At 41.8% G+C, this 25,427-nt stretch overlaps 5 protein-coding genes across 7 annotated transcripts in view; 2 read left to right on the top strand and 3 right to left on the bottom strand.

The window, feature by feature from the left end:
* Positions 1 to 351: 351 nt before the first annotated feature.
* LOC124210583 (sorting nexin-14-like) lies at positions 352 to 4,408 on the bottom strand. Of its 2 annotated transcripts, none has more exons than XM_046608730.1 (15): positions 4,160 to 4,408; positions 3,883 to 4,096; positions 3,687 to 3,821; positions 3,393 to 3,631; positions 3,115 to 3,331; positions 2,937 to 3,051; positions 2,589 to 2,869; positions 2,467 to 2,522; positions 2,115 to 2,294; positions 1,723 to 2,035; positions 1,376 to 1,653; positions 1,125 to 1,309; positions 896 to 1,060; positions 642 to 823; positions 352 to 558 (listed from the first exon to the last, which is right to left on the bottom strand). In XM_046608730.1, the coding sequence occupies exons 1-15, from the start codon at positions 4,273 to 4,275 to the stop codon at positions 472 to 474; spliced, it is 2,763 nt and encodes a 920-aa protein (XP_046464686.1). In that variant the 5' UTR covers positions 4,276 to 4,408; the 3' UTR covers positions 352 to 471. The 2 variants fall into 2 exon arrangements, with proteins under 2 accessions (XP_046464686.1, XP_046464687.1); XM_046608731.1 differs by having other exon boundaries at positions 3,883 to 4,007; positions 4,258 to 4,387.
* A 190-nt stretch (positions 4,409 to 4,598) lies between these two features.
* Positions 4,599 to 7,240, top strand: LOC124210580. Its single transcript, XM_046608726.1, has 9 exons — positions 4,599 to 4,808; positions 4,879 to 5,034; positions 5,093 to 5,414; positions 5,475 to 5,653; positions 5,741 to 5,807; positions 5,868 to 6,131; positions 6,213 to 6,618; positions 6,709 to 6,803; positions 6,886 to 7,240. Exons 1-9 carry the CDS (start codon positions 4,773 to 4,775, stop codon positions 7,047 to 7,049), a joined length of 1,689 nt encoding a protein of 562 aa, XP_046464682.1. The 5' UTR covers positions 4,599 to 4,772; the 3' UTR covers positions 7,050 to 7,240.
* A 293-nt stretch (positions 7,241 to 7,533) lies between these two features.
* Positions 7,534 to 25,427, top strand: part of LOC124210582 (calbindin-32-like) — a 40,830-nt gene continuing 22,936 nt past the window's right edge. The window contains exon 1 of the mRNA XM_046608728.1: positions 7,534 to 7,675. Within this exon, the coding sequence (XP_046464684.1) occupies positions 7,670 to 7,675 (6 nt within the window). The 5' untranslated portion in view covers positions 7,534 to 7,669. The remainder of the gene's footprint in view (positions 7,676 to 25,427) is intronic.
* LOC124210579 (chitooligosaccharidolytic beta-N-acetylglucosaminidase-like) lies at positions 7,989 to 10,872 on the bottom strand. Of its 2 annotated transcripts, none has more exons than XM_046608725.1 (6): positions 10,638 to 10,872; positions 10,341 to 10,562; positions 9,908 to 10,151; positions 8,657 to 9,849; positions 8,413 to 8,590; positions 7,989 to 8,346 (listed from the first exon to the last, which is right to left on the bottom strand). In XM_046608725.1, exons 2-6 carry the CDS (start codon positions 10,427 to 10,429, stop codon positions 8,143 to 8,145), a joined length of 1,908 nt encoding a protein of 635 aa, XP_046464681.1. In that variant the 5' UTR covers positions 10,430 to 10,562; positions 10,638 to 10,872; the 3' UTR covers positions 7,989 to 8,142. The 2 variants fall into 2 exon arrangements, with proteins under 2 accessions (XP_046464681.1, XP_046464680.1); XM_046608724.1 differs by having other exon boundaries at positions 10,341 to 10,559; positions 10,638 to 10,858.
* LOC124210581 lies at positions 14,995 to 24,071 on the bottom strand. Its single transcript, XM_046608727.1, has 7 exons — positions 23,852 to 24,071; positions 20,607 to 21,050; positions 20,208 to 20,431; positions 17,086 to 17,182; positions 16,093 to 16,210; positions 15,808 to 15,964; positions 14,995 to 15,725 (listed from the first exon to the last, which is right to left on the bottom strand). The coding sequence occupies exons 2-7, from the start codon at positions 20,845 to 20,847 to the stop codon at positions 15,351 to 15,353; spliced, it is 1,212 nt and encodes a 403-aa protein (XP_046464683.1). The 5' UTR covers positions 20,848 to 21,050; positions 23,852 to 24,071; the 3' UTR covers positions 14,995 to 15,350.

Below are 25,427 nucleotides of genomic sequence, written 5' to 3'. Positions count from 1 at the left end.
TCTGATAACGAAGGTTATGCAGCTTTCTCTGTGGCTGTTATTAATAGTGAAACACAATGAAAATGAAATTAAAACCTATTTTCCCACGCAAATTTGAGCATTAAAATCTTATTGTAAAACCACCGTAAAATTGCAATTACGCATCGAAATTAATGGCTGATTTTCAATCTTTTTTTTTTATTGAGAGGGAATTCATATTGAGATCTCAACCTATAATCATGCAGCAATGTCTCCAGTTGGAATCCCTCACGCAAACAATTCCCTATCGCTCTTCCATCTCTTGAGCTTACTATCACATTACAGTGGTACGATTGAGACATGATCAAAGAAACGAAAGATGAAAGCGAAAAATGGGTAGCTGACAACTTTTCTAATCGAGATAACAAGTCAACAGTACAAAATAATTCATCAAAATATACAAGTAGAATTGTGGTGAAGAGAACCAATGGTCATGGGTGTACACGGATATTATTATGGTGAAGAGGGGTCGGTGGCATCATTTGAAAAGATTTCGGGAAAGGTTTCATTCAACACGATGTCTAGTACCACGTAAGAGATCTGAGTAGTGAATAAAAATATCCGAATATTTCGATTAACTTTAGGAACACATATCAATCTTATTTTTATTTCATTCGACTTACTTGCTTGTTCAGGACGGGAAATTGAAGACACTGAAATATCAAGTCGCATCTATTTTCTATGGCGTGGACCCCGAAAATGTTTTTCATCCACGAAGGGATACTTTTGACGATCGATTTCCATGCTGCCTGTCTATACTCAACCTTGTTACTGCTTTCGGAAGAACTTTGGTTAAGGACGGTTTCTAGAATAAACAGAATGTTAATGCTCAGTCTCTGTTCAGTGCATGCAGGTCATGAAGTGCAGGAATAATTACCATGCAGCAACTTTATAGCCAGTGTAACTTTCGCTGGCTGGATAACACTATAAAACTTAGCCCGGAAGTAGTTCCGGGCATACGCATCAAAGTAGACGCTCAATAGAGAACGAAGACCCACGAGCACACTCCACAATAATTGAGGAACTCGCCATATTTTCAGAGCTAATTGAATAGAGAAATCGAAGCTGAAAGTGACTAGAATATAGTGATTACGGCATGCATTTACCTGCAAATAACACGCAATCGTACGGGCTGCAAATTGTTGGAATACACACTGCACGAGAAGCTGTACCACGACTAGAGAGGCCGTCTTGTGAAAGGAAGGATTTAGCGTTATCTTTAAACACCGGGTGTAGTTCTTTGATAACAGGCAAGGAAACTTCACCAGAAATATCGCGGACTTCAACTTTGCTGTCAATAGGCATAGAAGACAAAAGTTAAAAGGTGTTTACGGAATGGAAGACATTGACTATGTACCTTGGTTTAGGTTTTGGAGCCTCTGTTGATGCTATGAAGGTCTGAAGAAAACTATCTAAATCCTGCCCCTTTTCTTTCCGCAACTTCATAGGAACGTGTCGCACGTTACGCATCATACGACTAAACCCCAAGTCGGGAAGCAAATTGGATCCAATCACTGAACTATCGCCGACGGCTTGGCATGCCGAAAGATCAGATAGAGTAAGGAATGAGAAAATAAGATCACTTCCTTTCAAAGCTGGTTGATGAAGTAAAGTTCGTAAAAAGGTTTCGAATTCCTGTGACAAAATAAATAGAAAATGTGATTAATTCAGAAAACATTGAAAAACATTGAAATTTCCTCTTACAACTCGAACGCTTTCCAAAAAAGCCATGCTTCTGGTCCCAAACATCTTTTTCGGGGGAAGGCGATTGGTGACAAACTCCCCATGAAACTCGGTAAGCTTGCTCTCCAAGTGAAAAAACTCGAGATAGGTTCGAATTACAGTCCAGTGATACTCTTCGGGATCATCCTCCGGTCTTATATCACCTCTTTGGATTTCGACTTCAAAACCCCATATGGCTTTACCAGCTGAATCGACGGCCGATACTACGCGTGGAATGGACGTTTTCCAAGCTGTCAGGTCTCTCCCGGAAACCGGAATCAGATCTGCATAGGCACTACAAATTCGTGAAAATTAAAATAGGAAACTATAATATAAATAAACAGGAAAAAGTCTGCGTAAAATAAGAAATTTACCCTCGATCGTCTGCATCAACATCATCTGCAATAAAATCTGCCTCAGTCAAATCAATTCCTGTATCGTAATTTTCATCTTCTGGTTCCAGTGAAGCTAGTTTAGCATCTGCTGCTAACCAGTTTGGGCGTAACGCAGCTCGTAGCTTCTTACCCCATCCAGTTGACACAGCTTCTTTTTTTCTATAAAACGTATTTTCCTTTAGTGGCTGAAAACATGCTATTTTTCTGATGACGGGTGAAAGTTTCTTTGCATTACAAGACGCAGTGGTGCGTAAATTACAGTCCAAAGTGGAAAAAAACCCAGCAAGTTTAAAAAATTTCACCCATCATTTAATACAGGTTTATGAAATACTTGGTGCTTTTCGAAGAACCTCCTGACTGTTGTGCGTCAGTGACTAGTTGGTAAAACTAAACAAAAATAAAAACTCTAGTTAATGCAAAATTCATCCCGAACAATGATTCTTTTAGGAGTACCTCAGGACTACGGTAAAAACGAGGCAAAATTTTAGTCTCCAAGATGTCCATTACATAGTCGTAGGCCTGAAATAAAGTAGAGCTCGTTCTCAAGCGCACAATTTCGGTGGCGCTTGCATAAACAATTGATTTCATTTGATTCTTCGATTCGTTTTCAAATCCAATGCAGTCTGGCGACGAATGACAGAAATACATTGCAAACATCTTTTGTCCCATAAGCTGTAACCGTTTCATTTGCTCCGGCTTGAGATCAGGGTTCAACAGTTTTTCATTAAACTCATCTGTGTAAAATAAAAATAAAAATAAATAGAGTACAGCTGTAAAATTGAAGTTCTTAAAAATACTCACCAACAGCAAAACAAAATTGTAGATACTTGAGGGTGTTTATTCGTTTTAAAAACTGCATCAGTTGGTACAAGTGCGGCGGTGTTTTCAGAATCGATGAAAGACTAGGGTACAAACACTAAAAACAAGACAATTTTGAAATCAAAGTTTCCTAAATAATATTAATATAATAACCTCATACCAGGTCTTTGGTATTGGGTTGACAATTATTTGTAAAATTGTTCAATATTTGAACACCGGGGTCCGATTCCACGGTTTGACTTCCTAATAACACAGTACTATATTCATCTAAGCACACAATCGTTAATCGGTTGATATTCTCGGGATTCGCTAATGCATCCATGGCATGTTGAAGAACCTGGCAGCTGAGAATATCGCGTACTAAAATAGATAGTAACCTAGAGTAATAATACATTGGTAATGATTTTATGAAGATAATAATTGATTTAGCCCTTTTACTTGCTCGACTTGATTTCATTTGGAAGAAGATCTTTGAGGATTTGCTCTGAGCAGTGTTTCAAATATACTTCTTCTGTTTGTCTACTAGAAATTGCTGGATGAAGATTTTCTCCAAAACACTGTAAGACATATTTCTCAATTTCTATGGAATGACTTCTTTCAAGGCCAGTAGAGAAACATTCCAAATGCCACAAAAATGCTGGAATAATCTTGTTAATTAGCAATTTAGGAAAGTCAATCTAGAAAATAAGTACATTAGAAAATGTGGAATGGAGAAGACAAATATCATTATACTTCATCAAGTAGCTGGTGTAACCTGACAACCATAAATTTAATTATGTGGCGTACTTCATTGACAAATTCGTCCTCTTTAACATCTAATGCTGAGTGCCAGTGTATAACAAATTTTTCCAAAATGCCATCAAGGAACTTGAAAAATGGAAAAAAAATATTACAGTTTTCAATGCAGAACTTAAAAATTGTTTCTTACTCTTTCTAAAGCTTCGTTTACATCACATGAAATAGTGCCACCATCAACTAAAAAGTATGGAGAAGAAGGCTTAGTACGGAATTTGTGTTTCTGCTTGATTTCTGGCAAGTTAGTTCTCTCAGCCCCTAAAAGAAGTTGGTTGAAGTAGACAATGAGTACAGGGAGTTTGAAGGCAACAAGACATGATGAAAGAAAAAGCACTGCAACAGGATACCTGAAAAAAATCGAAAAGTTTTAAGAGTGACAGCGTTTCATGAATAACAATAAGGTCGATTACCCAAAAAAGTATCCATACAGTATACTTGAGGCACCAACGGATATCTTAAACGCTACTAGAAGGTTTTGAGTAGTTAAAGAAAAAATCCAGTTTAACACCTTTGTTCCATTCCACATTTTTTTCCCATCACAGTGAACACACAAGACACATCACGCGATTGTTGTCTAATAGCTGAAACGGTAAGTCCCAAACTCCGTTACCCCCCGAGTCTGACTTGACTTCGTTTTTCGGTTTGTCTGCTAATCATCTGTAGAATACAAATATATTACGTCATATGCCCCAGGGCATAGACACGTATGTCATTTCGAAATAATTGATAATCGTTTTCACAATTTTAACGCAAAATTCTTGTAAAAGAAATTAATTTTTTTATTGCCAAAACTAATACTCTCTTTAGAAAATTTCTTTTATATTAAAATTTGCTGAAGTTAGACAACGCCCACGATTACAGATTCAGAACTTTCGACTGTATTTTGAAATTTTTCATACGAGGGTTTCACTAGTTTCTTGTTTTAATTTGCCTTAATTAAAATTAGAATTAGATAGAATAATAATTGTTTTCATTATCTCTGATTGACGCCAAACTTCTGTCGTTGATTTGAAGTTTTTAACTATGTCAAACGTATTTCTCCCCAGGGTGAACCGACAAGTCAGAAATGAGTCAATTTGTGGATTGAGATTAAATCACGTGATTATTAAGTCTTCTTTTCTATTTACAGAACCGAAATGATGCATTAGTTCAACATAAAAGAAAGCCATGCTTTCTGATTCCAAAAGAAAAAGAGTTTCACCCTCATTCCCCTTGTGAAGTTTGTTTTCCGTCCACTACAAACTTACATCCATGTGCTTATGAAGAGCTTGGTGTAAGGAATTTGGTATGATTATTATTTTATGTATGTTTCAATGGACTCATTATTACTTTGATTTGATTAGCTTGCAGTTGCCCAGCCTAATAGTAAGCTTTCAATCCCATGGCATAACATCCTGCAACAATATTTTAAATCACTTCAAGTACATTGGGGCCAACTTGAAAAACTTGGAAAAATTGATGCTCCTAAGCTTTATGTTGTTATTCACCAAAACAAGTTTGATGTCACAGTTTTAGCATACACTCTTCTAGTAGGGCTTCAGGAAACTAACATTGAGTTTCTGAACCAAAATGATTCAAATTATTTTGGGTTATCAAATCCTGCTGGTGATAAAGAAAAAAATGGAAAATTTTCAAAAGTATTGTTCATTGATGCTGAAAATTCAGGCAAGTTTTATTTATTCATTAAATGTTGATGTTATCCTTACATAAGTTTTTCTTTCTCAGATTTAATGTTGACAACTATTGGAAACTCATTTTGTGGAAGTGATCAACTTGATGTGTTACTGATCCCAACTTCTGTCTGTTATGAGCAGCCAATCAAACACACTTCAAATTCTTCCGAATTACACAGTAATTGGAAACCTAACGTCCGTATCAACTTTGGGCTCCCTCATTCCTTTAAGGTAACTAGAATATTTTATATAAATTAATTGGTTATCACATATTTTTATTACATTCATCTTTTTCCCCTGATTGTTACTCTTCATCAGGACTTTATCAGCAATAATAAAAATAAAGACAACATGATCGTCGACTTAAAACAACATATGCGGCATGGTAGTTCAAATTATTCATCGCCCTCTGCTTCTCCATTGCAATTTTTATTTTGTTTCTTAGAAATTTGGAGGAACACCCCAATTATGAGTGTTCATGTCTTGTCAATGATACTGCAATACCGAATCAAATCAAAAGATTTCGAATTGAAGGATTGTGCTCAATTAATGGATGAGTTTCAAAAAAAATTCCGTCAACACCATGATCTGGCTTTCGTTGGCGACCTCGATGCTATCACACAATATAGTTTAGAGGTCTTTTCTATGAAGGGATTCGTTCCTTTTTCTTCAGTTGCTGTAGAAGTAATGAAACTTGAATCTCTTATGAGTAAGTAAGCTTTCCACCGAAAAGAAAAGAAAGACTTTCGATTGTTTGTAGTCACTTCTAATTCTGAATTTTGCTTTTTAGTGAAAAGTTTGTTTTCCGCGATGGACGTGATGGAATTTGACTTGCATTCTGATACATGCCGAGTCAGTCAGAACCGGTTACTGGAAAACTTCCGCAAAATTGCAAGTCTTTTACGCCATGAAATCGATTTCATTAATCCGCCATGCCTGTCAGCTTCTGCTTCTGAAAAAAAAGTTCTAGATTATTTGATTGACAATCTAGTGCTGTCACAGCAATCAGATGAGCCCAATTCCGGTGAACAGCTAATGGCCAAGAGAATAGCTTACAACCTGGATGTTGAATCTGAAGATGAAGAAGATTGGGCACGCAGGCCTACTATCGATACGTTATTTTACGTCAACATAGCCAATGCCCTTTCCCACAAATGGATTACTACGGTAACTTCTACAGTTTTAGACGTATACTAGTAAGTACACACTAGAAATTTCTTTTCGTTATACTTTTTTTTTGTCTGAAAGTATGTTTATGTACTAATTCTTTTAACACGTGATTTTAGTGTTGCAGCTAAACAGCTTCTCGAACTTCGTAAAATAGATGTTGTGGAAGAAACTGTGTTTCTACAACGGATTTCCGAAGAACTTAAGAGAAAAGGTGAATTCACAAATGATAAATTTTATCGTTTTTTTTTAATCCTCAACAAATTTTTCAATTCATCTTTCAATAATGTTGTTAGGGCATGATTTTGATGCTGCAGCACAGAATGCTATGAAGTTATTCAAAGAAGAAGGCATCATCGAAAGTTACAGCCACTCAGATGTAAAGATCCTTTATTTAAAGGACCCATTCGATGAAACCCGTATTTTGCGCCTTATCCATGAAATTGCACAATTTTGTTAGACCAAAGACGGTTAGCAAGAAAAACTGAGAACTATGATCTCAGTTCACTGTGATGTATCCATTATTACTTTAATATGTTCTATTATTATGGGAACGTGTGCGTTTTTTTTCAACTTCTGTTCAAGTAAAAAGAAAAAAAAAATTTTACCAAATACAAATCTAGAAAAGTCAAATAAAATCCTCAAAATAAATAAAACTTGTGCGAAATAATGATATTATATAGGCTACTGTTTACCCTCATGAAATTTTATTTCCTGCAATTTAATTTGTGTGCAATTTTGCAAGTAAAACAAATTTAGTGCATCTTTTAGTGCCATTAAAAAAACTAACTCGCTCATGGTCTTGTTTTTAAAAAGCCCGCTAGTCCACTTTTAAGAATTTTTGTGAAAACAATTTGCGCGCGAAATCAGTAACAGATCACAGCGCCACTACCGCCAAATTACTCATTTGACTAATGCCTAGTCAGGCAGACGGTCGTCGGTTCCATAGCCCTTGAGCTACTGTTGAATGGACCACGTGCAGCAGGATTTTTTCAGCTTTTCAACTGGAGCAGCAGCAGACCCACAAATGGAACGTGAAAATCGACGAACTCAAACTTCAAGCAGCTTCAAGCATCGCCGATGAATGTAAGTCTCTATTATTTTGTTTTCAATTTGCTATTCGAAACGAAACTTGAGGATGAAAGATTCGTGCTGCTACCTTGATTTCGGTTTTTTGTGGGAGAACAAAAGAGTCGTGACTTACCTTGATTTTGGTTCTTTGTGGAAGATCAATGATATGTGGATATTCATCATGTTTTTTGAGGTTTTGAACCATTTTGTTGTGCAGCTTTTTAGGAAAGAGATTCTTAGATCAGGTCAGGCCTCTAGTTCACATCCTTTTTCGCTTTGAATTTCACACAAGTTTTCCCTTGATTATAGAAATAGTAATCGTGTAAACTAGTTCTGCTGTCCTGTTTATTTTTTTTTATTGAACACTATACAGCAACCAGTGCACATAGCTTGAGTCAATCGATTAAATTTTGAGAAAAAAATCGACTACAATCGCCAAGAAGGTTTCTGTTTTCTATTGAAACACTGCATTTTTTCTCTCTTTAAAGAAAACAGAATCCATCGTTTTGATGACACCATTCTGGCTGAAGGGCATCTGCCTGAATTCCACGTTGAACCAATCGTTCACGATGGTGGTTCATGCGGTGCTCTGCAGCGCGCCAGTTTGTGTCCGGGTCTGTCCACAGTCTTTCAGCCAGAGCTGAACTACGAGGCCATAGTTTCCCTTCGATAGCCGCTCCGTCAACCTATTGCAAAATTTCAATTTTTAATCCACTTTCCACTGAAATGATTGCCCTCGTTATATTACGTACTTGTTCAGACCAGATGGCGGCTTCCCCGCCTAATATTTGTTGGCTATTGAATGTCTCGTTGAAATTGACGATAAGTTTTCGTGGGCTGTTTTCGTAAACTTTTTGCCAACCGATGTAGGGTGAGCACCAATTGTTGGGCCCTTCACCAACCCATTGCCCGTATCCGCAATCAAAGTACCTGTTGAAAAGTTAGACGTTATTGGAATCGTGTGTCATTTTACATTCATGTTCATTGCCTGCGTACCATGCGTCATAATTTGACATGATTAACTTGAAGCCTTGGCGGTAAAGTTGAGCGATACTCTGGTCAGTTCCCGTTGTCCAAATTTGAATGATGTATCTTTCCTTGTCCAGAAATTTGTCGGCATGGCCATCCTCTGTCAGGCCGCTGGTCCACAAAACGATGGGTTGTTTATTGCCGTAAGCTTTGTCTACTTCTTCTAGCGATCGGTTTTGAAAGTGGGTCCAGAGATATAGGAAATCCTCTTTGCTGTAGTCATTTCGCCCACGAGCCCTCAACCAATCGATAATTTCAGTGGTTTCGTTCCAGCAACTGAAATTCACCTCGTCCCCGCCCATGTGGAAAATATCGCTCTGGAATAAATCATTCATATCCTGGTAGATGTTGCTCAATACGGAGTAGATGTTATCGTTGACTGGGTTCAGGATTCCGCAAGGTGGCTCAACGCAGTATGTGGGCCATGGTTCTTTATTGACGCAAAGAGCTAACTGGCCCATTCCAGCAGGTTCGCCCCACTCCCATCCGCTGCCAACGTGAGCTGGTGCGTCAAATTCCGGAACGATCTTGACTCCTCTAACCGTGGCGTAGTGGACCAATTCTTTGATATCTTCAGGGCGGTACACTTTTGAGGGGGAATACGCTCCGTATAGCGCAAGTCTTGGCTCCCGAGTTGATACGAACGGGAAGGAATGCGTATCAGTCAGATGCCAATGGAATACGTTCAGTTTATCGTAGGACATGGCGTCGATAATCTTCTTGATGACTGGAACGGCGACAAAATTACGCGACGTGTCGATGAGAAGACCGCGGTGAACAAAGGCTGGCGAGTCGGATATGTTGGCAGCCGTCAACATAATCATCGATTCCAGACTATCGTCCCAGGCCATAATTTGCGATAAAGTTTCAATGGCGTGACGAGCTCCGAAAAAAGTTGGAGCCGTGATGGTAACGGTTGTAGTGCTGGACGGACTATTTGGTGTAGCCGCAGTTGGGAATTTTGTTGACACGTACAAATTATAAGATTCACTCGTTTCCATCCCGAGTCTTGCCTCACCCGATGTGATAGACACTTGAATATTAATTTGCGGCCGCTGTTGATCTTTTGCTGTTTGGCTACGACGCCGGAATGCCTCCGGAATACTCCTGTTGATGACGTCACGGAATATTGTAATCGCTTCATTCGTCAACGACTTAACCTGTAAAAATAATTTGCATTAATGGAATTGATTCGCATTGAGAGGTGAGGTGGAGTACCTCGGAACTTGGTGCGTTGATTCGATTGGTGCGGATGTCGGTCGGAAGAAAAGACACAAGGGTTTTTGATAGATAGATTCCGTCGCGGGGTTTTGGCCATAGCACTGACTCGTCATTGCAAGTCAATTTACAACCTGCCAATGTTGGGTTGTCCATGTTATCTCCTTCTTGTACAGGCGAATCTTTTGCCACTTTAACACAACCCCTGCCAGTTCGGCACGCCCAAGCCCAGGGGGATGCTTGCCTGCATAAAGAAAGACGTGCACATTTTAGAAAGTAACCTGAATTGTCAACGGCGTGATTTAATATCTACGCAATTTTTTTTTTACTCTGCCATTCGTTTTACATAAAACTTGAATCGTTTGTCAAAGGGTCGAATTGGAAATTTGGAACGGGAACAATGACTTTGTACACGGTAATTTGATTTTCTTACCCGGTTTGGCGTTGTCCACTGGCTATTTGAGCGATGACGCCATTGGCTATGAAAAACAATCCGACGATGAAGAGAAATTTCGTATCCATCTCTCCTATTCAGAGGTCTCAAGAATTGTGCTCGGAAGTGTAACACCAAATGGTAGCGCTCTTGGCTGCAGCGTTGTCGCGCTCCTGAATCCAAAATCGGGAGCAGCGAAACTAAGCAACTCAAACTAGTCTGCTTGAAAGGGAAAATTTATTTTACATGTAGGCAGTTGTGGGTTATTGTATATACAGTTGTGTCTGTTGAACATACCTTTTGGGTCAGGGTTGTCTAATGACGTAGAAACGACTTGTTATTGTAATGGCTAATGACGAACGCTCGTTAACGTGTTCAGCTGCTTACCATGTGACGACTTGTTCTGTTGGCTTCAGCTCGGACTGCTCGATGGAGATTCACTTCTTTGGTGAAACGGTCAAGCCATTTATTGGTTTTCTCTCCTTTGATGTTGTTGGTTTAGCTCTGGCCTTCAAACGAGTTCGTATATCCTGGTTTGATGTTTTTCTTTTTCACATAAAAATGGTTTTTTTTTTAAAACTCCCCCATCGCTTGGCTCATGGGTTTTAACCTTAGGCGCTCTGACCAGTTTTTCTTTTTTTGCATTCCGGTTGTTTGTACATGATCAAGGTAGGGCGAGTTCAGGAATCTTTAGCTTGGCAACCGAAGGGCGTGATATTGTTGAAGGTTATTGTGCAATAACCAGTTCACATTTTCAATCCGGCTTTGATTTCGTCTGAAATCGCGATAAACAAATTTTTATGAAAGGTAGCTTGTAGAAATCCCAAAAGATGGCGCAACGATTGATTACCCGTCATGACACGAAAATGAATTTTCCCAGATTTGAATTGTTAAAATTAAACGGAATCGCTGTGCTTTGAAATTTGAACTGCATCTTTCTCAATGAATGGAAACGGTAGCCTATTTCTATTTGAGGTTTTCAAATGAAGACATTGAGCGATCGTCTAGCCAGCGTCAGCGCTAGGATTTTGTATTCGCCAACGATATCAGGTTGCGTCATCAGCGTCAAAGTGAACTTTCCTGTTATCCTGTTTGACGGGAGGGGAAATTCACCACGTTCCTCCGGCGGTTTTTCCCTACCAAATAGGGGCTGTGACGCTCGCCGAGCTTTGCGCGTTATCTATCATTCAATGTTGCTATTTCAAAACTAAATCGGCGGTCCTGCATATTGCGTAGTGTATAGATCGTAGACCTCACCATCCTAGGGGGGGGGGGAGGTGCTAAAGTTGAGATGATGGAACGAAATCGCTCAAATGTATGGAGAGCAAGATGGTTGTGGTCCACTAACAATTCCAGCGCGCTGTTTACATATCGCATTGCGGAACGTGACTGAGTGGTTTCGTTCTTTCTTTTCCATTTTCCTGACATCCTTATATGGAGGATGATTTCGAAGAAGTCGTGATTATCATTTTCTTTCGTTTTTCATTTTCATTTTCTTCTTTCGTTTTTCATTTTCATTTTCAAGTCTTTAAGAAGGAGATCCTTCTCGTTTAATGCGATATGACGAATGGATTTCAGACTGTTGTAATAGGCTGCAGCGTCTAAGGCGATCAATGGGTCACTTCTCGCTTTGGTTTCATTTTGCTGGTCCCTCTGGCCGCGAGGATCACGCTCTTTGAGAGAAGATAGGATTTTCTACTTTCGTCTAATATGTGCATGTCTCGAAAGAAATAGCTTAATTGGGCGGACACCGTCTTCTGCGCAATCCGTTCGGAAATCCCCACAAGCCATTTTGGATCATGTGTACGTACTTTTATAGAATAAAAGACACTCAACGCAGCGTAACGCAGTTTTAATAAATCGATGATCGCCTTGATGATCGTTTGTGTGTGCAGTCTGTTTCGGCGTGCCTTGCGTGTCTCCAACGTATATACACAGCAGCAGCAGCAGCACAAAAGGGGGACGGAATGCCAATATTTCACACTCGCCTTCACTTTTGCTCCGCGCACGGGACGCCTGGTTCTGCTGGCATCCATCCGGAATGGAGAGAGTTGTGCGGTACCAAGTTTGAGCTCCGAGCTGTTCCCACTCGGAAAGATCGATGGATGTGCGCGATGCGGGGGACGTCGGCTTAATAAACGAGAAACGGATGAACCGCCTTAATTGTTGGATAAAGTTCTATAGGCTACCAGCGATTGCCCTTTTGTTTTGCACGTCAGGCTTTTTGTTTTTAACGCGTTTTTAAGGCTTTCACATGTCAGCTTTTACAGCGGATTGCAGCCAGAATTCGTTTGTTAACGGACCGTGAACATGGATATGTCTTGATCTTCGAGCCAAAGCGGCCAGAAAGTCTTTAGTTCGAGTGATCTTTAGTTAGCTTCTCGTCACTTCATCCTCTTTTCGGGTGTGTTTTGCGGAAACGTTTTACTATTATTCATACGTCCCTAAAGTATCCCATCAAACCATTATTATTATGTTTTTTTAACCAACAGCATTTTTCTTTTCACAATGTCGGAATATTTGCCATGAATAATGGATCGGGCCTTTAAAGGCTCGTTTTGTCGGTCTGTCGGCTCTCTCTTATTTTTTTGTTGTCGAAAATTTTCACCCATACTTTGACGTATGAATAGCACGTTATTGTTATCGCAACGATTCGCCAACCCCGAAATATACACCGTGAAAAAATGAAATGTAAAAAGAAAAGGCGATTCGTGTCGAGTCACCTTAACCCAGGGCGGAAATATAATGGAGCGTGTGCTGCGAGACACGTTTCCATGTTTACCTTTTTTGCAGCAGCAGCAGTGTTAACGTAGCAATAGAATGAGGGGAAAAACGAGTAATAGGGACCATATATACAAGTTGTAGGTGTCAGTCAGTAATCGTAAATCATCCAAACGAAGGCTGGTGGACCGTCTCGCTCACACACAGAGAAGCATAACAAGCCATAAGTCATTAAATCGTTGGGGGTAGGCCTGTAAAAGCGACGGACACGATCCTCACTTATCCGCCGAGGTGTCGGCCATTCTTTATTTCCTTTTCTTCTTCGTTTCTTTGTGGCGATGGAAATCTCTTTTTACGAAGGTGTACATGATTCGTGACGGCCGGAAAGAATGTACTATGATGCTGCTCAAGTTTATTGGCCGTTGCAAGTTTTGAATGGTTATTATACGTCGTGTACGCATGTTTCATGTGTACATACGAAAGTGGAAACTTAGGCAATGTCGCTGTACAAAGTTCTTTTTTTTTCCAAGATTGTGTAATAAAATCTGTTGAGCACGAACGAGCCCGAAAGAGACACAAAAAGGAAAAGACTGTCGACTCTATTTACAGTTGGCGACCATCTAGTTCGATCGTGCTCCATCATGACTGGCTGTCCAAAGTTACGAGCTCGAAAATTTTTAGACGTCGTTGTTCTCTCTCTCTCTCTCTCTTCTCAAAAGCTCTCGTCGCATTCGCCGCGTGCAGTACTTGTTATGTCTTTTTATTTGGCTCCACAGTTATTGATCGTCTGTTGGCTTTTTCCTCTATCTCGAGAAGTATACAAACACACAGCAGAGAAAGCGAGAAAAGAAAAAAAAAAAACAACAACTAATGGACGAAAAAGAGAGTGAAGGGATCGTATATATACTAACGCGTCGTGTGATTAATGCGAGTGTGAGCTCTTTTTTGTTTTTGTTTTTTCTGTTGGCTTGGCACAAACACATCCGCATGTAGATAGTACCGGATAGATCCGGGCGCCAAGTCTTTGCTGAAAGCTTCGAGTCAAAAAGAAAAGAAAGCGATATTATTCTCGTAATTGGTCCCTTTTGATACTCATCATTGTGTTTCTCTTCTCAGTTGGCATGGAGATAATGAATCCGATGATTTGTGTAGTATCTTTTACGTGAGCCATGTAACTTTTATTCCATTTCGATTCTGGGTTTCTTGGGTTCGGGGGGAAGGCATTCGTTTGGTTGTTCCTGTCATTTTGAAAATTAAAATCAAGGAAGAAATGTTTTTAATTGCCTGTCGTCAGAGATAGACTATGCACAGACAAAAGCGTTTTGAATATTATGGGTGGATTCTCCCGTATATATTAGGGAAGAAATTAAAGGAAGACTAAATGCTAACGAAGGGATAAAACAATCAATGAACTCGTTTGGGCGGAGAGCTTTTTCACCCAACTAGTATGGAATGGGTGTGACTACTACGAACCACACCAGCACTACCGCCTTTTAAAAAACAAGCAAAGCTATTGTATACTATTTTTTTATTTTTATTTGCTATTTGTTTTGATCTCCTGGTTGTTTTGCCTGTTTTTATTCCCTCCTCTTTCACGGTTCAAAGTTTTTGGGTATCAAAGCTTTTTCGTCGTCACACGAGTAAATGACATTGAAGATGGTTGACTGAGTCAAACTCGAGACACAAGATAAATAGGACTCAGTGTATAGGAAGGAGCTTTTTTTTCCAAAGAAAAGGTAAATACTTTGGAGAAACGGGAGTTTGTGATTGATCACATTTGAATTTCCCGTCATCGACGACGAGGAAGTTGAAAGACGGGATATTTTATGTCTCGTTCGTCTCACGACTTTTCTTTTCTTTCTTTTCCGACATAACAGAAACACCTAATGAATAGGCATGTAAGCCTTATTGGAAAGTCTGCGAGTCCACGTGATAAGGCACGAAATCAATTCGGTTTATTTTTGAACTCTCTGTAGGCAACTTGAGAGAGAGATGACAAAAGAAAGAGGAAGAAGGAAGAGAGAGAGAGAGAGTAAAGGAATTGCTGATACAATCGATGAACTGAGATTTCAGTGCACATGAATTCTCCATTATAAAATATGTTTGTTACATTATCGTTTGCACGGTGGGAAGAGAGGGCGAAATGACATTTTTGTGTGAGTAGTTACGTGAGTTTCTAATGATGAACAAGTTGGTAGATTCTTGCCTATATGAAAAGGCGGAAGGATGTGAGGGTGGGGTGGGGTCGGGGAGAGATATCTAAGTTGAAACATGGTGGATTGATTTCTTTTAAGGGCACTTGAGAAGGCACTTGGTGGAATTGTTGGCCAGCTGGTCAAAAGTCAGAAGATCGGCCGTTTGGATGCTGTTGCCCTCCAAGAGTTGACGTCCTAGAGTCAGGTTGCCAGCCGGATCGATGTCAACAGACTGGAGTGGCGCCAAAAGCAGTTCCTCGGCGGCCGATCCAACTTGACTGGCCCGTTGATGGAAGAGAATCGCGTCACGGTCCAAGAGTTTGGAGATGGCACACGAAAACACGCCATTGTCGCTGGCCAGCATGGAGAGCTGGTGATCCAAGTTACTCTCGGCTTCACGGATCGCTCGGCCGAGATCGAGGTGTGCTGCAGCGATAGCTTGCGACAGGCTATTTCCAACTTTCTGTAACTGCAGGGTAGTGAAATTTAAAAGGAAAAGGATTTCAATTTTATTGATTTTCTTGACTGGCACAATTTCGGGGTGTGTTTACCTCCACCGAAGAGGGTCCTTGGTTTGCTTTGCCGTTATGTTGGTGTCGATTTTTACCGCGGATCTGATTGGATGCCGGACTCCTTTCCAGAAGGATCTCTTCGATCACGTTGAGCTGATCCTGGATCTGTTTCATTCCTCTCATCAATGCTTCAGGGCTGGAACCCATTACGAGCGAATGGTATTTTTTTTTTTTTTCGTTATTAAATGGGAAAGGATATCGACCGTTTGAACGGTGATGGTCGATTGAACGAGGCGATAAAGAAATATAAAACTAAATACGTACGACTTATCCGGGATGCTGCGAAACACGTCGTCCATTTTGCTGTGGATTTGGGTCATTTCACGCTCGATTCGTCGCTCCGTCTGGCCGAGTCGCGTCTCGAGCAGCGTCATCTTTTCGCCTGTTATTTAACACAGATGGTGATGTGCTGTTTGAGTCATGAGGACATCAATGTTGTAAAAGTAAGAAACTCTAGAGATCCCCCCACTCGGCCCTCGATGGAATTGAATTGCTGTCAAAGTCGAATCATTTACAGTTGGAAACTTTCAACTCATTTTGTGTGTCTAGTTTCTATCCGTTGCTGTCATATCTCGGCCGAATCGGGTCGATGATTTACACAGCGACTCTGGAGGGCGGACTGTTCATGTTGGAACAACAACTCATTCAATCTCCCCGAAATGCTTCTCTTCCTGCCAAGATCTGCAACCTCTTTCCGTCTACCAACTTTGAGGTTATCAAAGTAGAACCTCGACGTCGACTAACAAGTAGTGATCTCTGCCAATTCGATCCTTGTTATGTGAAAGACATGAAGGGGGTACGCATAACACGGGGGGTGGAAGCCAACAAAAAAGAAAAAAAGTATTGGGAAAAAAACAAAAGGGCGGTAGAGTTGGATGGCAAAGGATCGAATTGCACAGGACTACTTTGCTCTTTCTTTCCTAGCTTGTTTCTTTTGTTTCTTTATGCTTGCACAATGCCAGGCCTTTCATTTGTCGACTGTTGTCACAGACGACGAGGTGCGAACCTCGTAGGATATCGTCTCGAGTTTTATTTCATGTGCCAGGAGAAAATTTCGCGCTTGGAAAACTTTACGATTTGAATGGTGTCATGCGCTGCGAAACTTTTAAACAAATTGCTATTTTGCTTCTCGTCTGAAAATGAAAGCATCGTGCAGATGTATAGAGAAGAAACATTCGACTGTCTTTCATCTTTTGTTCGTGTTTTTCCCATTGATTCGAATAAGAACTAAGAAACAAGGAAAATCACGAAACTTACTGATGACACCTAGGCGGCTGTCGAGTCTTCTTTGGGTTTCATCAAGTCTAGTGGATGATAATTCCAGCCGTTGATTGCTCTGGCTCAGTTCACCTAACTGTAAATGGCCAACGAGAAAGAGAAAGACAAAACAAGAAAATAATCATGGAAACGTGAAACCAGTAAGACGTAAATACTGCGCCCAAACAAGTCGGAATGAGTAACTAAACATATATACAAATTGTAGGCCACATAAAAAACATGGTCATCAATTTGTCAGACTGTCAGTTCTGGATATCAAGATATACCAGAACTAACCAACATGATCATCCGTCATCAGTGGCGAGGGGTGAACAACAACAAGGCCTTATATTCGTAATCCCATTAGGTCACAGATACACACTAGGTATATATATATATACGGCGATGGTTTTGTGTGTGTACAAGGAATATTCGATTAGCGATGCTCCATCCATGAATCAACGGGCGCAGTTATATTATCCGTGCAGACTTTCGGTGAAGGTCGAAAAACTAGGTCCCAGAAAGATAATATGGATATGATTGGATGGCTTCCACGGCGGATAACATCTAGTACTACACCCATATTTGCGGAATTATAGTCATTCGATTCTTTTCTTTCTTTTCTGTTTTTGGTCTTGTTGAGGCAGGCAAGATACAGCCGGGCGCATTCGTTGCTTTGGGGTTTTTCTGAAAATTTTCTGTCTCGGATGTTCACGCTTCACGAATCGCGTTTGTTTTTCCGAGGAAAACGAATCGATGAAACGAAATTGAAGCGCAACAATCTACACACATGTTCGTGTGTGGATCCCTTTTTTCGTCTCTCGATTCCAACTTTTTTGGCAAGAGAGACTCTTCCATGTTTGTCGTGATGTTGACGCATTTTACAATCTACTCTTTTCACCGGTCGAACAAGTTTTCCATTCTCTTTGGTATACGCTCAAACAAGAATCGACGGTTGGTTTTTCCCATATTTATTTTAAAAAGAAGATAGATTGAGTGGTCTTCCCTGTCGCATTTCCCTCTTATCTTCCGCTCTGGCCCTCAAGCGAACGCCAATGCGACTGTCCAATAAAAATGTCCGATTGTAAAAACAACACGCAGAATAGTGCAAGTCCACAAAAAGTCTAAGTCTCTCCCATTCTTCGAAAGACATCCATCAAAGTTTATTACCGGTCTGACTTGAAGGAGATAAACGGATTATAGACGAGATATTATTATTGCTGACTCTTGGATTACGTCAACGGACTTCATACAACACTCATGGCAACTCTGCTCAATACATAAAATAGAAGAGGTTTCTTGTTCACTCTCTCTCGATTCCGCCTTTCTATTTCTTTCCGCTCTCGTATATACCAGTCCAGTAAGCCGAAAAGATCGATAAACGATTGGTCATTCACGACGCCGATCGCGGCGGCTGGCCGTCGTGAATTGTGCAATCACCGCTCCATCGACTTGCGCTCATTTTTTTTTCTTCTTCCTCTTCCTTCCGCCCCTTTTTTTTCCCCCGTGTCGATGAGTGTCGGTACTCGTGAACGTGATTTTCGCTCTCATCACGAATCGAAGCAAAAGACGAGGAGTGAAGGCCGGCGGCGACGGCCTGGACGTGAGCGCCATAGCAATGTCTGTTGTAGTTTCATTCATTTGGTAAACACAGAGGCCTGGATAGAGACTGTGCAACATTCTGCATGGACGGGCAGGACCTGCGTCACTTTTAATGGGAAGAGCGGGGCGGGTTTTTTAAAACACACACATCCAATGAAGAGTGCGCCATGTGGATTAACGACGATCGTATTATCAGGGCCGGCGGTGGTGGTAGCAGCAGCGAGACTTGAAATGACGCTTTTAGTTGGGCCATAGAGTGGAAGAAGTTTGGGGCCCCGGCACACAATACGCGAGAACACGGTCCCGGGGAAGTATATAGGCATGTTGTGTCGTCTCGGGATGAGCTGCCCCGCTGGATTATTCATGACGGAGAATGAGCGTGACTTCCAGCTTAAGTCTCTCCTTCTCTCTCCCGCGTTCCTTTTTAGTCCCGACGTCCTTTTTGGCTGGTGAGCTCACACATCCGCAGCTAGGACCAAGTTTCCCCCTCATATAGTTTGCCGCTAATGCTGCTCGTACACAGTCTACACGGACGTTCGTGAGCAGAAAGAAACATATGAATATATTATCTGCAGCGACGGGAATCGACTCGGAGGAGGAGGAGAGGAGGGGGGTGGGGGGTGCGCCGCATCAAGAGCCTGCGTGTTTTATGTGTATGTGTGCAAGGAGAATAAATCGGTCGAGCGAACACGGAAGCATCTATACATTAATAAGACCAGATGTAGTCACGGGGGTCCCTCCCACCTCCGAAATGAAGACGACTTAACGAGATGCAATGGCGAACGTGAGGCGAAATGCTAAAGACCCGTTAATATTTTTTCCTGCTGTTGAATTGTTGTTATCGAGGTGTTGTTTGATTCGAATCGAGTCAACCTGGCGGGTCAAGTTGACCGTTAAAAAAACTGGGCGTCGTGTTATTATTCAGTTTGTTGTTTTTTGGAATGATTCGGTTTTTGGGATTGTTATTGATTTGTTTACTTCTTCTTCTTCAAGTCTCACTCGAGGCTCTTATTTTAGATAGGCTATACTTATTACAAAGTCGACTCTTTTGTCAAAAGCCCCTTTTGTGTCCGAGCTCACGTTCACGCTGGAATAATCCAATCGCGTGTAGGCTTGTCTTTATTGAAGAATTGACGAGACAATTCGTCGGCTCATTGGCGTCCTTGTACACAAATGTAGTCGCTCGCCCAGTCACCCGTCTTCCACCCTCTGGCATCGTGTCGACATAAATAAGACGTTAGCACGAACCAGAACTATTTGGCCGGACGCTCCTTTTCGCCGTGTTATAGAACAACAACAACAACAGCACATATCTCCTTTTTTCGTCGAGTTACTTGGGACACTGCAGAGTCCCACGACAAAGTGCCTTTGATTGGCCATCGCCGTGTCGACTTGCGTGCCGACGATGGTTGGGAAAAATGGATGGTGGGGGAAAGAAAGAAAGAAAGAAAGAAAGAAAGAAAGAAAGAAAGAAAGAAGAAATATACCCAGCGGGATAATCAGCGGGAGACGATTCTTACCGTTTGGACCATCATTTGAAGGTGAGGTTGGTTTTTGGCCACCTCAAAGAGGGCGGCGGCTATCTGGGCGTCTCGCTCGGCTATCACTTCGGTCACGATACGCTTGAGAAACGTGCTATCCTTGTTAAAGTGATGACTCATCGACGATGACGAAGATGATGGCGCCGACGACGTCGTCGACTGTAACCATTTGCTCCTCTTTCGGACTCTTCTCTCGCCCGTCCCTGCAAAACCCAAACCAAAATTATTAATTGGATTTTGACTTTAATAATTTAGTACGTGACGTAATAACATCGGAATTATACGGAGTTGCGCTTGGCGCTGATTGGATATATTTTTTAAATGAGAAAATAAGTTTGTTTTTTGTGGTGGTCTATGTGTGGTGGTGGGGATACTCACCAGAACTGGCCAGACTCTTGATTGTCATCATGGGGCCTTGATGTTGTTGATTGATCGACGAATCGGTTTTGGTCAACGGCCGGGATTTGCTGGCGATGCCCCCTTGCTGATGATGGCTGTGGTTGCTATTACTGACGTGGTGACGGTGCCCGGACGCTGTTTCGATTCCGGCAGCGCACAGCACAAGGATCATCACCAGCAGGCAACCGATCCTGCCCACTTGTCCCGCTTCCGCCTCCATGGCCACGTCGTCGTCGTTTCCTTTCTTCTTTGATTTAATGCCCTTATCGATGGAGTATAAAAAGTCTATAACAGTTGACTCGCTTTTCGCTCGCTAATGTCCTGCCTTCTGGTTGTTGGTTGGCGTTTGCTTCAAGGCGGTCGGTCGGTCGGTTGGTCGGTTCCGCCCGGAGTCGATCGATGAAAACCTTCCGTTTTCCCGAGCTGTTGACACAGGAAAAACAAATGAAACGGGCGTCAACCCTATTAAATCTAAATCGGTATGAAATTTATTTTTATTTTGCCAACCACGACCAAGAAAATGCGGATTTGCAAAGCACAGGAATCGATATGGAACACGTTGAAAATACGGTGCCACCGTGATGGATGGCGAATGGCTTATAATGCGACATATTCCAACTAGCCTAGAATTATTATTATTATTATTATTATGACGGGCAGCTGGAAATGCCGACGATACTTTTCATAGGATCCGGCTGTTTCTTTCTTGGTGTAACACTCGTTCATCACGCCACCTTCTCACCCATCGAAACCAACACCCTCGGTCCACGTTCCGTCTGTTCCACATAACGAAGAGATGATGACGAATGATAGTGAGGCCCTGCGTGTTTTGCTTAATTTTGTTTTGTGTTTTTTTCTTGATTTTTTATTTTATTTTTTATTTATTTCTACGTAATGGCCCTTTCAAATGTGAATTGAAGGAGGGGGGGGAGAGGCAAACACGTACGCACAAAGGAGATGATATACCTCTTTATATTATTATATCCTTTGATGCAATCAACAACTTGACATGAAAGATTGAATGCGTTCTCCGTGCTAAGCTTTTTGAACTGCGCGCTGCTCCCCGTTTCTCCTGTTTGGCTTAAATAGCTGCCGGCGTTTGAAGATGACAAGGAACTTTTGTTCCGCTTTAATTGTTAGGTGGAAGTATAAAACAAACGAACGGGAATAACAAACAAACAAAAAAAAATCATATTTTGATGTGCGTAGTGATAATACATGTACATGGTCCGCCAACGCCCTTGAATTTCGTGAATGAATTACTGGCACACGCGTTTTTTATTTGCGCGGATCGTTTGCTCTACTCAGTCACGTGGAACAATCGGATGAGAGGCTTTTGAGTGGTTTTTGCATCATCTCTTTTCTCTGACTTGTCGTCTCTCGAGAGAGATCTGGCTTGGATAAATAGTCGAGGGAGTCAAAGTAAATCAATACAAAAAAAACTAGTTAAGAGAGAAAAATAGGAAGATAAAGAGGAGTAAATTATAACGAGGCATCGAATCGGATCCCCCCCCCCCCCTCAGGTACGATTCGAGTAAGATAACGAAGCGGGGGCCATTAATGACGTCAACGTCGGGACTTTTCGTCATCTCGTTGGAGATTTGACAAAATGATGGACTGCACGACTACACGCCAAACACCCGAGCAAATGTAGTAGGCCACTACTAGTAATTCCTGTTTCTCTTTTTCTTTTTCCCTCCCCATCTTGAATCGATTTCGACCGACGCAGTTGTCGAATTAAGAAAATTTCCTGTTTGGTTTCCGTCGGACTTGGGACTGGTGGCGCTGTTGTCGACCGTCCCCCTTTTTTTTTATTTAACCAGCACGCGGAGATGAGAGACCCCAAACGTCAGACAAGGTCCATCAGCCCATGATAGATTGATAGATGGATGGTCACGCCCGTCTTCGCGCGATCTCCCTGTCGTTTGTTCGTTCTCTGTCCCTCGCTTCGTTCGTTTTTTTCTTCTTTCCTCCTCGTTATCGTGAATCGGCCCCGGAGAAAACTATCGCGCAAACCCTATGATGCGTCCGTTTGTATCAATCGATGCCATCTGACAGTCTCTTCTTTTGTTAACCCAAACAGCCTTCGCTGTGCACACACAAAAGTCACAACAATGCCGCTGCTGCTGCTGCTGGCCTTAACCGAATAAGAAGACCTAGGAGAAATAGTATTTGGGTTTCTAGTTAAGGCTTGAACGAGCTCAGCTTGGCTACCGAGGATGGATGGTTGAGCCGCGGATCGATGAGTGCGACCATATCCGTATTCATCAGGAGCGAGCCAAAAGGGAAGAAAAGGAGCCCCCCGAAAAGTCTTTTCTTCGGCCGACTGTAGGGTCGACCGAATGGGCGATGGATTCGCCAAAAAATTCTTTGATGCTGGCGCAACCATCCCATCCGCTGCAGATTTCTTGGAAGTGAATTGGCATCCTTTCACCAGCGGGATTTCCTTTTTTTTTTCTATTCACCCCATCGACTCTATGAATGATGAAGTCGAGGGATTTGGCTGATGTTGTTGTTCTTTCGTGCGGACGAAAAAGGAGGGAAAAAAGGAGCTAGAACGCTGACAGCTTTTCTTTTTATTTTCGGTGAACCGTCCTGAGAGAACGTGAGAGATGTAAATAGCGAAGATAGAGAGAGAGAGAGAGAGAGAAAAAAACATACAGTTAGAGAAAGAAGGATATTACTACTCTATTTTCTAGAGAGAGAGAGAGAGAGGAAAGGGCGGAAAAAGAAGAGGGCGTATCCTCCCGCTGTCTGATCGACAGCAGTCTACACTCAGCAGTTAATAACGTTCGGACTCTTGCGAGTCCAGTATAGTGCTACTGAGAGAACTCCGGTTGTTTGCCTTTTTTTCTTCTTTTTCTTTTCTTTTTTTTTTCTCCCCCTGTTCTTTGACTCATTTCCCGATTTTGAAATGACCGCCAACGTTTGTTTTAAAGGTCTCTACTCTTTAGGACGTTGACTGGAGGCGGTTTTCCAATTACCGATGCAAATAGGATGAACGATAATCTCCTTATTCTCCAAAATTTATTTTTTGGTTAGCCTATTTTGTAGAATTTTTATCTCTCCGCCCTGTTGTGTAATGAAGCTAACTAAAACACACGGGTATTTAAAATTAAACAGAAGAAAAAACGCACATGGTCGTAATAATAATACCTGGGTCTCATCCCGTACTACATTTGCACAACGTTTCAAGAAGAAGAAGAAGAAGAAGGGGGGCTTACCTGAATTAGTTGAAATGTTGACCGGTGTTGTGGCCCGTGTCGTGTCGGATGGAAGCAAATCCCCTGTGCACTTTGAACGGCAGTCGTTGACTAACTGAGCCGAATAAGTTCTCTGCGACCGCAGACCAGGAGAGATGAAGCAAAGACTGAAAGAAAATCAAGAAACAAGAACGCAGAAGAAGAAGAAGAAGCTGCTGGAGGCTGTAATACCACTGGTAGACTTTGCCGCCGAAGCCAAACCAAGGGGGGAAAAGAGAAAAAATAAGGAGAGAATAACCAAAACGAAAAAAAAAGAAAAACTTGAAAGGTGAGAGAAAGAAAGACTAGCAAACACGACAGGGACCAGTCCCGATGGTTCCGCGGGAGGTAGGAGGTTGTGTCTTCAGTGTGTGACTAACCCTCCTCCTCTTGCCATATCTCGATGCGGTGAACAAACGTCTTGTAGGGTGGGATGGATAGAGGACGAAATGTTGTCTAGTACCGTAAAAAGTTTCTTTAGGCTCATCCGGATTGGTTTGGCCGACATTGAGCTCTCTCCGATGTTGCTCGCCAATACTTTTTTGTGTTTTGTTTTTTGAATGATGGGGTCGATGAGAGGCAGCTCAGCTGCCACCCTCCATCTCTTGAACCCATATCAAAGCGACTCTGTTTTCCGTTCCGTATAATCGATCGTTAGTTTTACCCGTCTTGTTTTTCCAGCTCGTACTCTCGCAACAACCGGCCAAGATACACACGAATGAATCATTTTCCCCTGTGCTGCTGGGCGGCAAAAGGCGTAAAGCGTGGAGGAAGACAAACAAACAAACTTGAAACCATACCGCGGATATGTGTGGTATATATATAGGCCTATCCATATCGGAAGGCCAGCAGACACGACACGAAACCCGCAGACAAGTGAGAAATTTGGCCGTATTTACTGTTGCATATTGTATCATTTCTCTCGCCCTGTTTTTGTCGTTATCGCAAAAGGGTGGCCGGCGCGCTGACTGACTGCCGGCCGTCCCCGCCATGCCGACCCGATATCAAACATGCAACCAGGCCGAGGACTGACAACGATGACGTTCATTTCCTGACTCGGTTCCTGTGTCCTTCCAGTTGAAAAAAAAAAATTAAAAATTAAATTTGCTGATGTCCGGAAAGGGGAAACCGGAAATCCGATTAAATTTCGTAGCTGAATGATCACTTTATATTTTTCTCATGGCAAACAGCAGCGTCTACGATAAAAACGTCTCCCGTCAGTTGATCGCGATTGGATCCTTTTTTTTGATCCGACAGCATATGCGACATTGCGACATCCTGACGAGAACAAGGAAACGCCATTACCAGCTGCAGCCTCTCTCTCTCTTATGATTTGCCATCAATTTTTGGACTTGATTGAAAGCCCACTCCCGAATTCTTTATTTTCTATTTTTTTGCATTGGTCCCGATGACAAGATGACATGTCTCGATGATGTTTTTTCGGCTTTTCTCGTCATATTTGTTTTAGCCGTGTTCGCTTCGCCGAGCCTCTCTACTTCTGCTGGCCGATATTGATCGTGACAGCCGATGATTTTGACTCGCGAACGTCGTAGTCTAT

The sequence above is a fragment of the Daphnia pulex genome, chromosome 2 (genome assembly GCF_021134715.1).
Source record: "Daphnia pulex isolate KAP4 chromosome 2, ASM2113471v1".
Lineage (NCBI taxonomy): Eukaryota > Metazoa > Arthropoda > Branchiopoda > Diplostraca > Daphniidae > Daphnia > Daphnia pulex.
This window is presented reverse-complemented; position numbering and strand designations above follow the sequence as displayed.

Bases quoted from the DNA above. Each gene is read 5' to 3' on its own strand.
- LOC124210581 (XM_046608727.1), bottom strand. From the start codon at position 20,847: ATGGAGGCGGAAGCGGGACAAGTGGGCAGGATCGGTTGCCTGCTGGTG. The intron at 16,211-17,085 runs GTAAGTTTCGTG...GTTAAATAACAG, and splicing joins CAGCCGCCTAGGTGTCATCA to GCGAAAAGATGACGCTGCTC. The intron at 15,726-15,807 runs GTAAACACACCC...ACTACCCTGCAG, and splicing joins AAGGACCCTCTTCGGTGGAG to TTACAGAAAGTTGGAAATAG.
- LOC124210580 (XM_046608726.1), top strand. From the start codon at position 4,773: ATGTCAAACGTATTTCTCCCCAGGGTGAACCGACAA. The intron at 5,035-5,092 runs GTATGATTATTA...TGATTTGATTAG, and splicing joins AGCTTGGTGTAAGGAATTTG to CTTGCAGTTGCCCAGCCTAA. The intron at 6,132-6,212 runs GTAAGTAAGCTT...TTTGCTTTTTAG, and splicing joins GAAACTTGAATCTCTTATGA to TGAAAAGTTTGTTTTCCGCG.
- LOC124210583 (XM_046608730.1), bottom strand. From the start codon at position 4,275: ATGTGGAATGGAACAAAGGTGTTAAACTGGATTTTTTCTTTAACTACT. The intron at 3,632-3,686 runs GTATAATGATAT...CTTATTTTCTAG, and splicing joins TACACCAGCTACTTGATGAA to ATTGACTTTCCTAAATTGCT. The intron at 2,870-2,936 runs GTGAGTATTTTT...TATTTTACACAG, and splicing joins ACAATTTTGTTTTGCTGTTG to ATGAGTTTAATGAAAAACTG.
- LOC124210579 (XM_046608725.1), bottom strand. From the start codon at position 10,429: ATGGATACGAAATTTCTCTTCATCGTCGGATTGTTTTTCATAGCCAAT. The intron at 10,152-10,340 runs GTAAGAAAATCA...TTCTTTATGCAG, and splicing joins AGTGGACAACGCCAAACCGG to GCAAGCATCCCCCTGGGCTT. The intron at 8,591-8,656 runs GTACGCAGGCAA...ACTTTTCAACAG, and splicing joins ATGTCAAATTATGACGCATG to GTACTTTGATTGCGGATACG.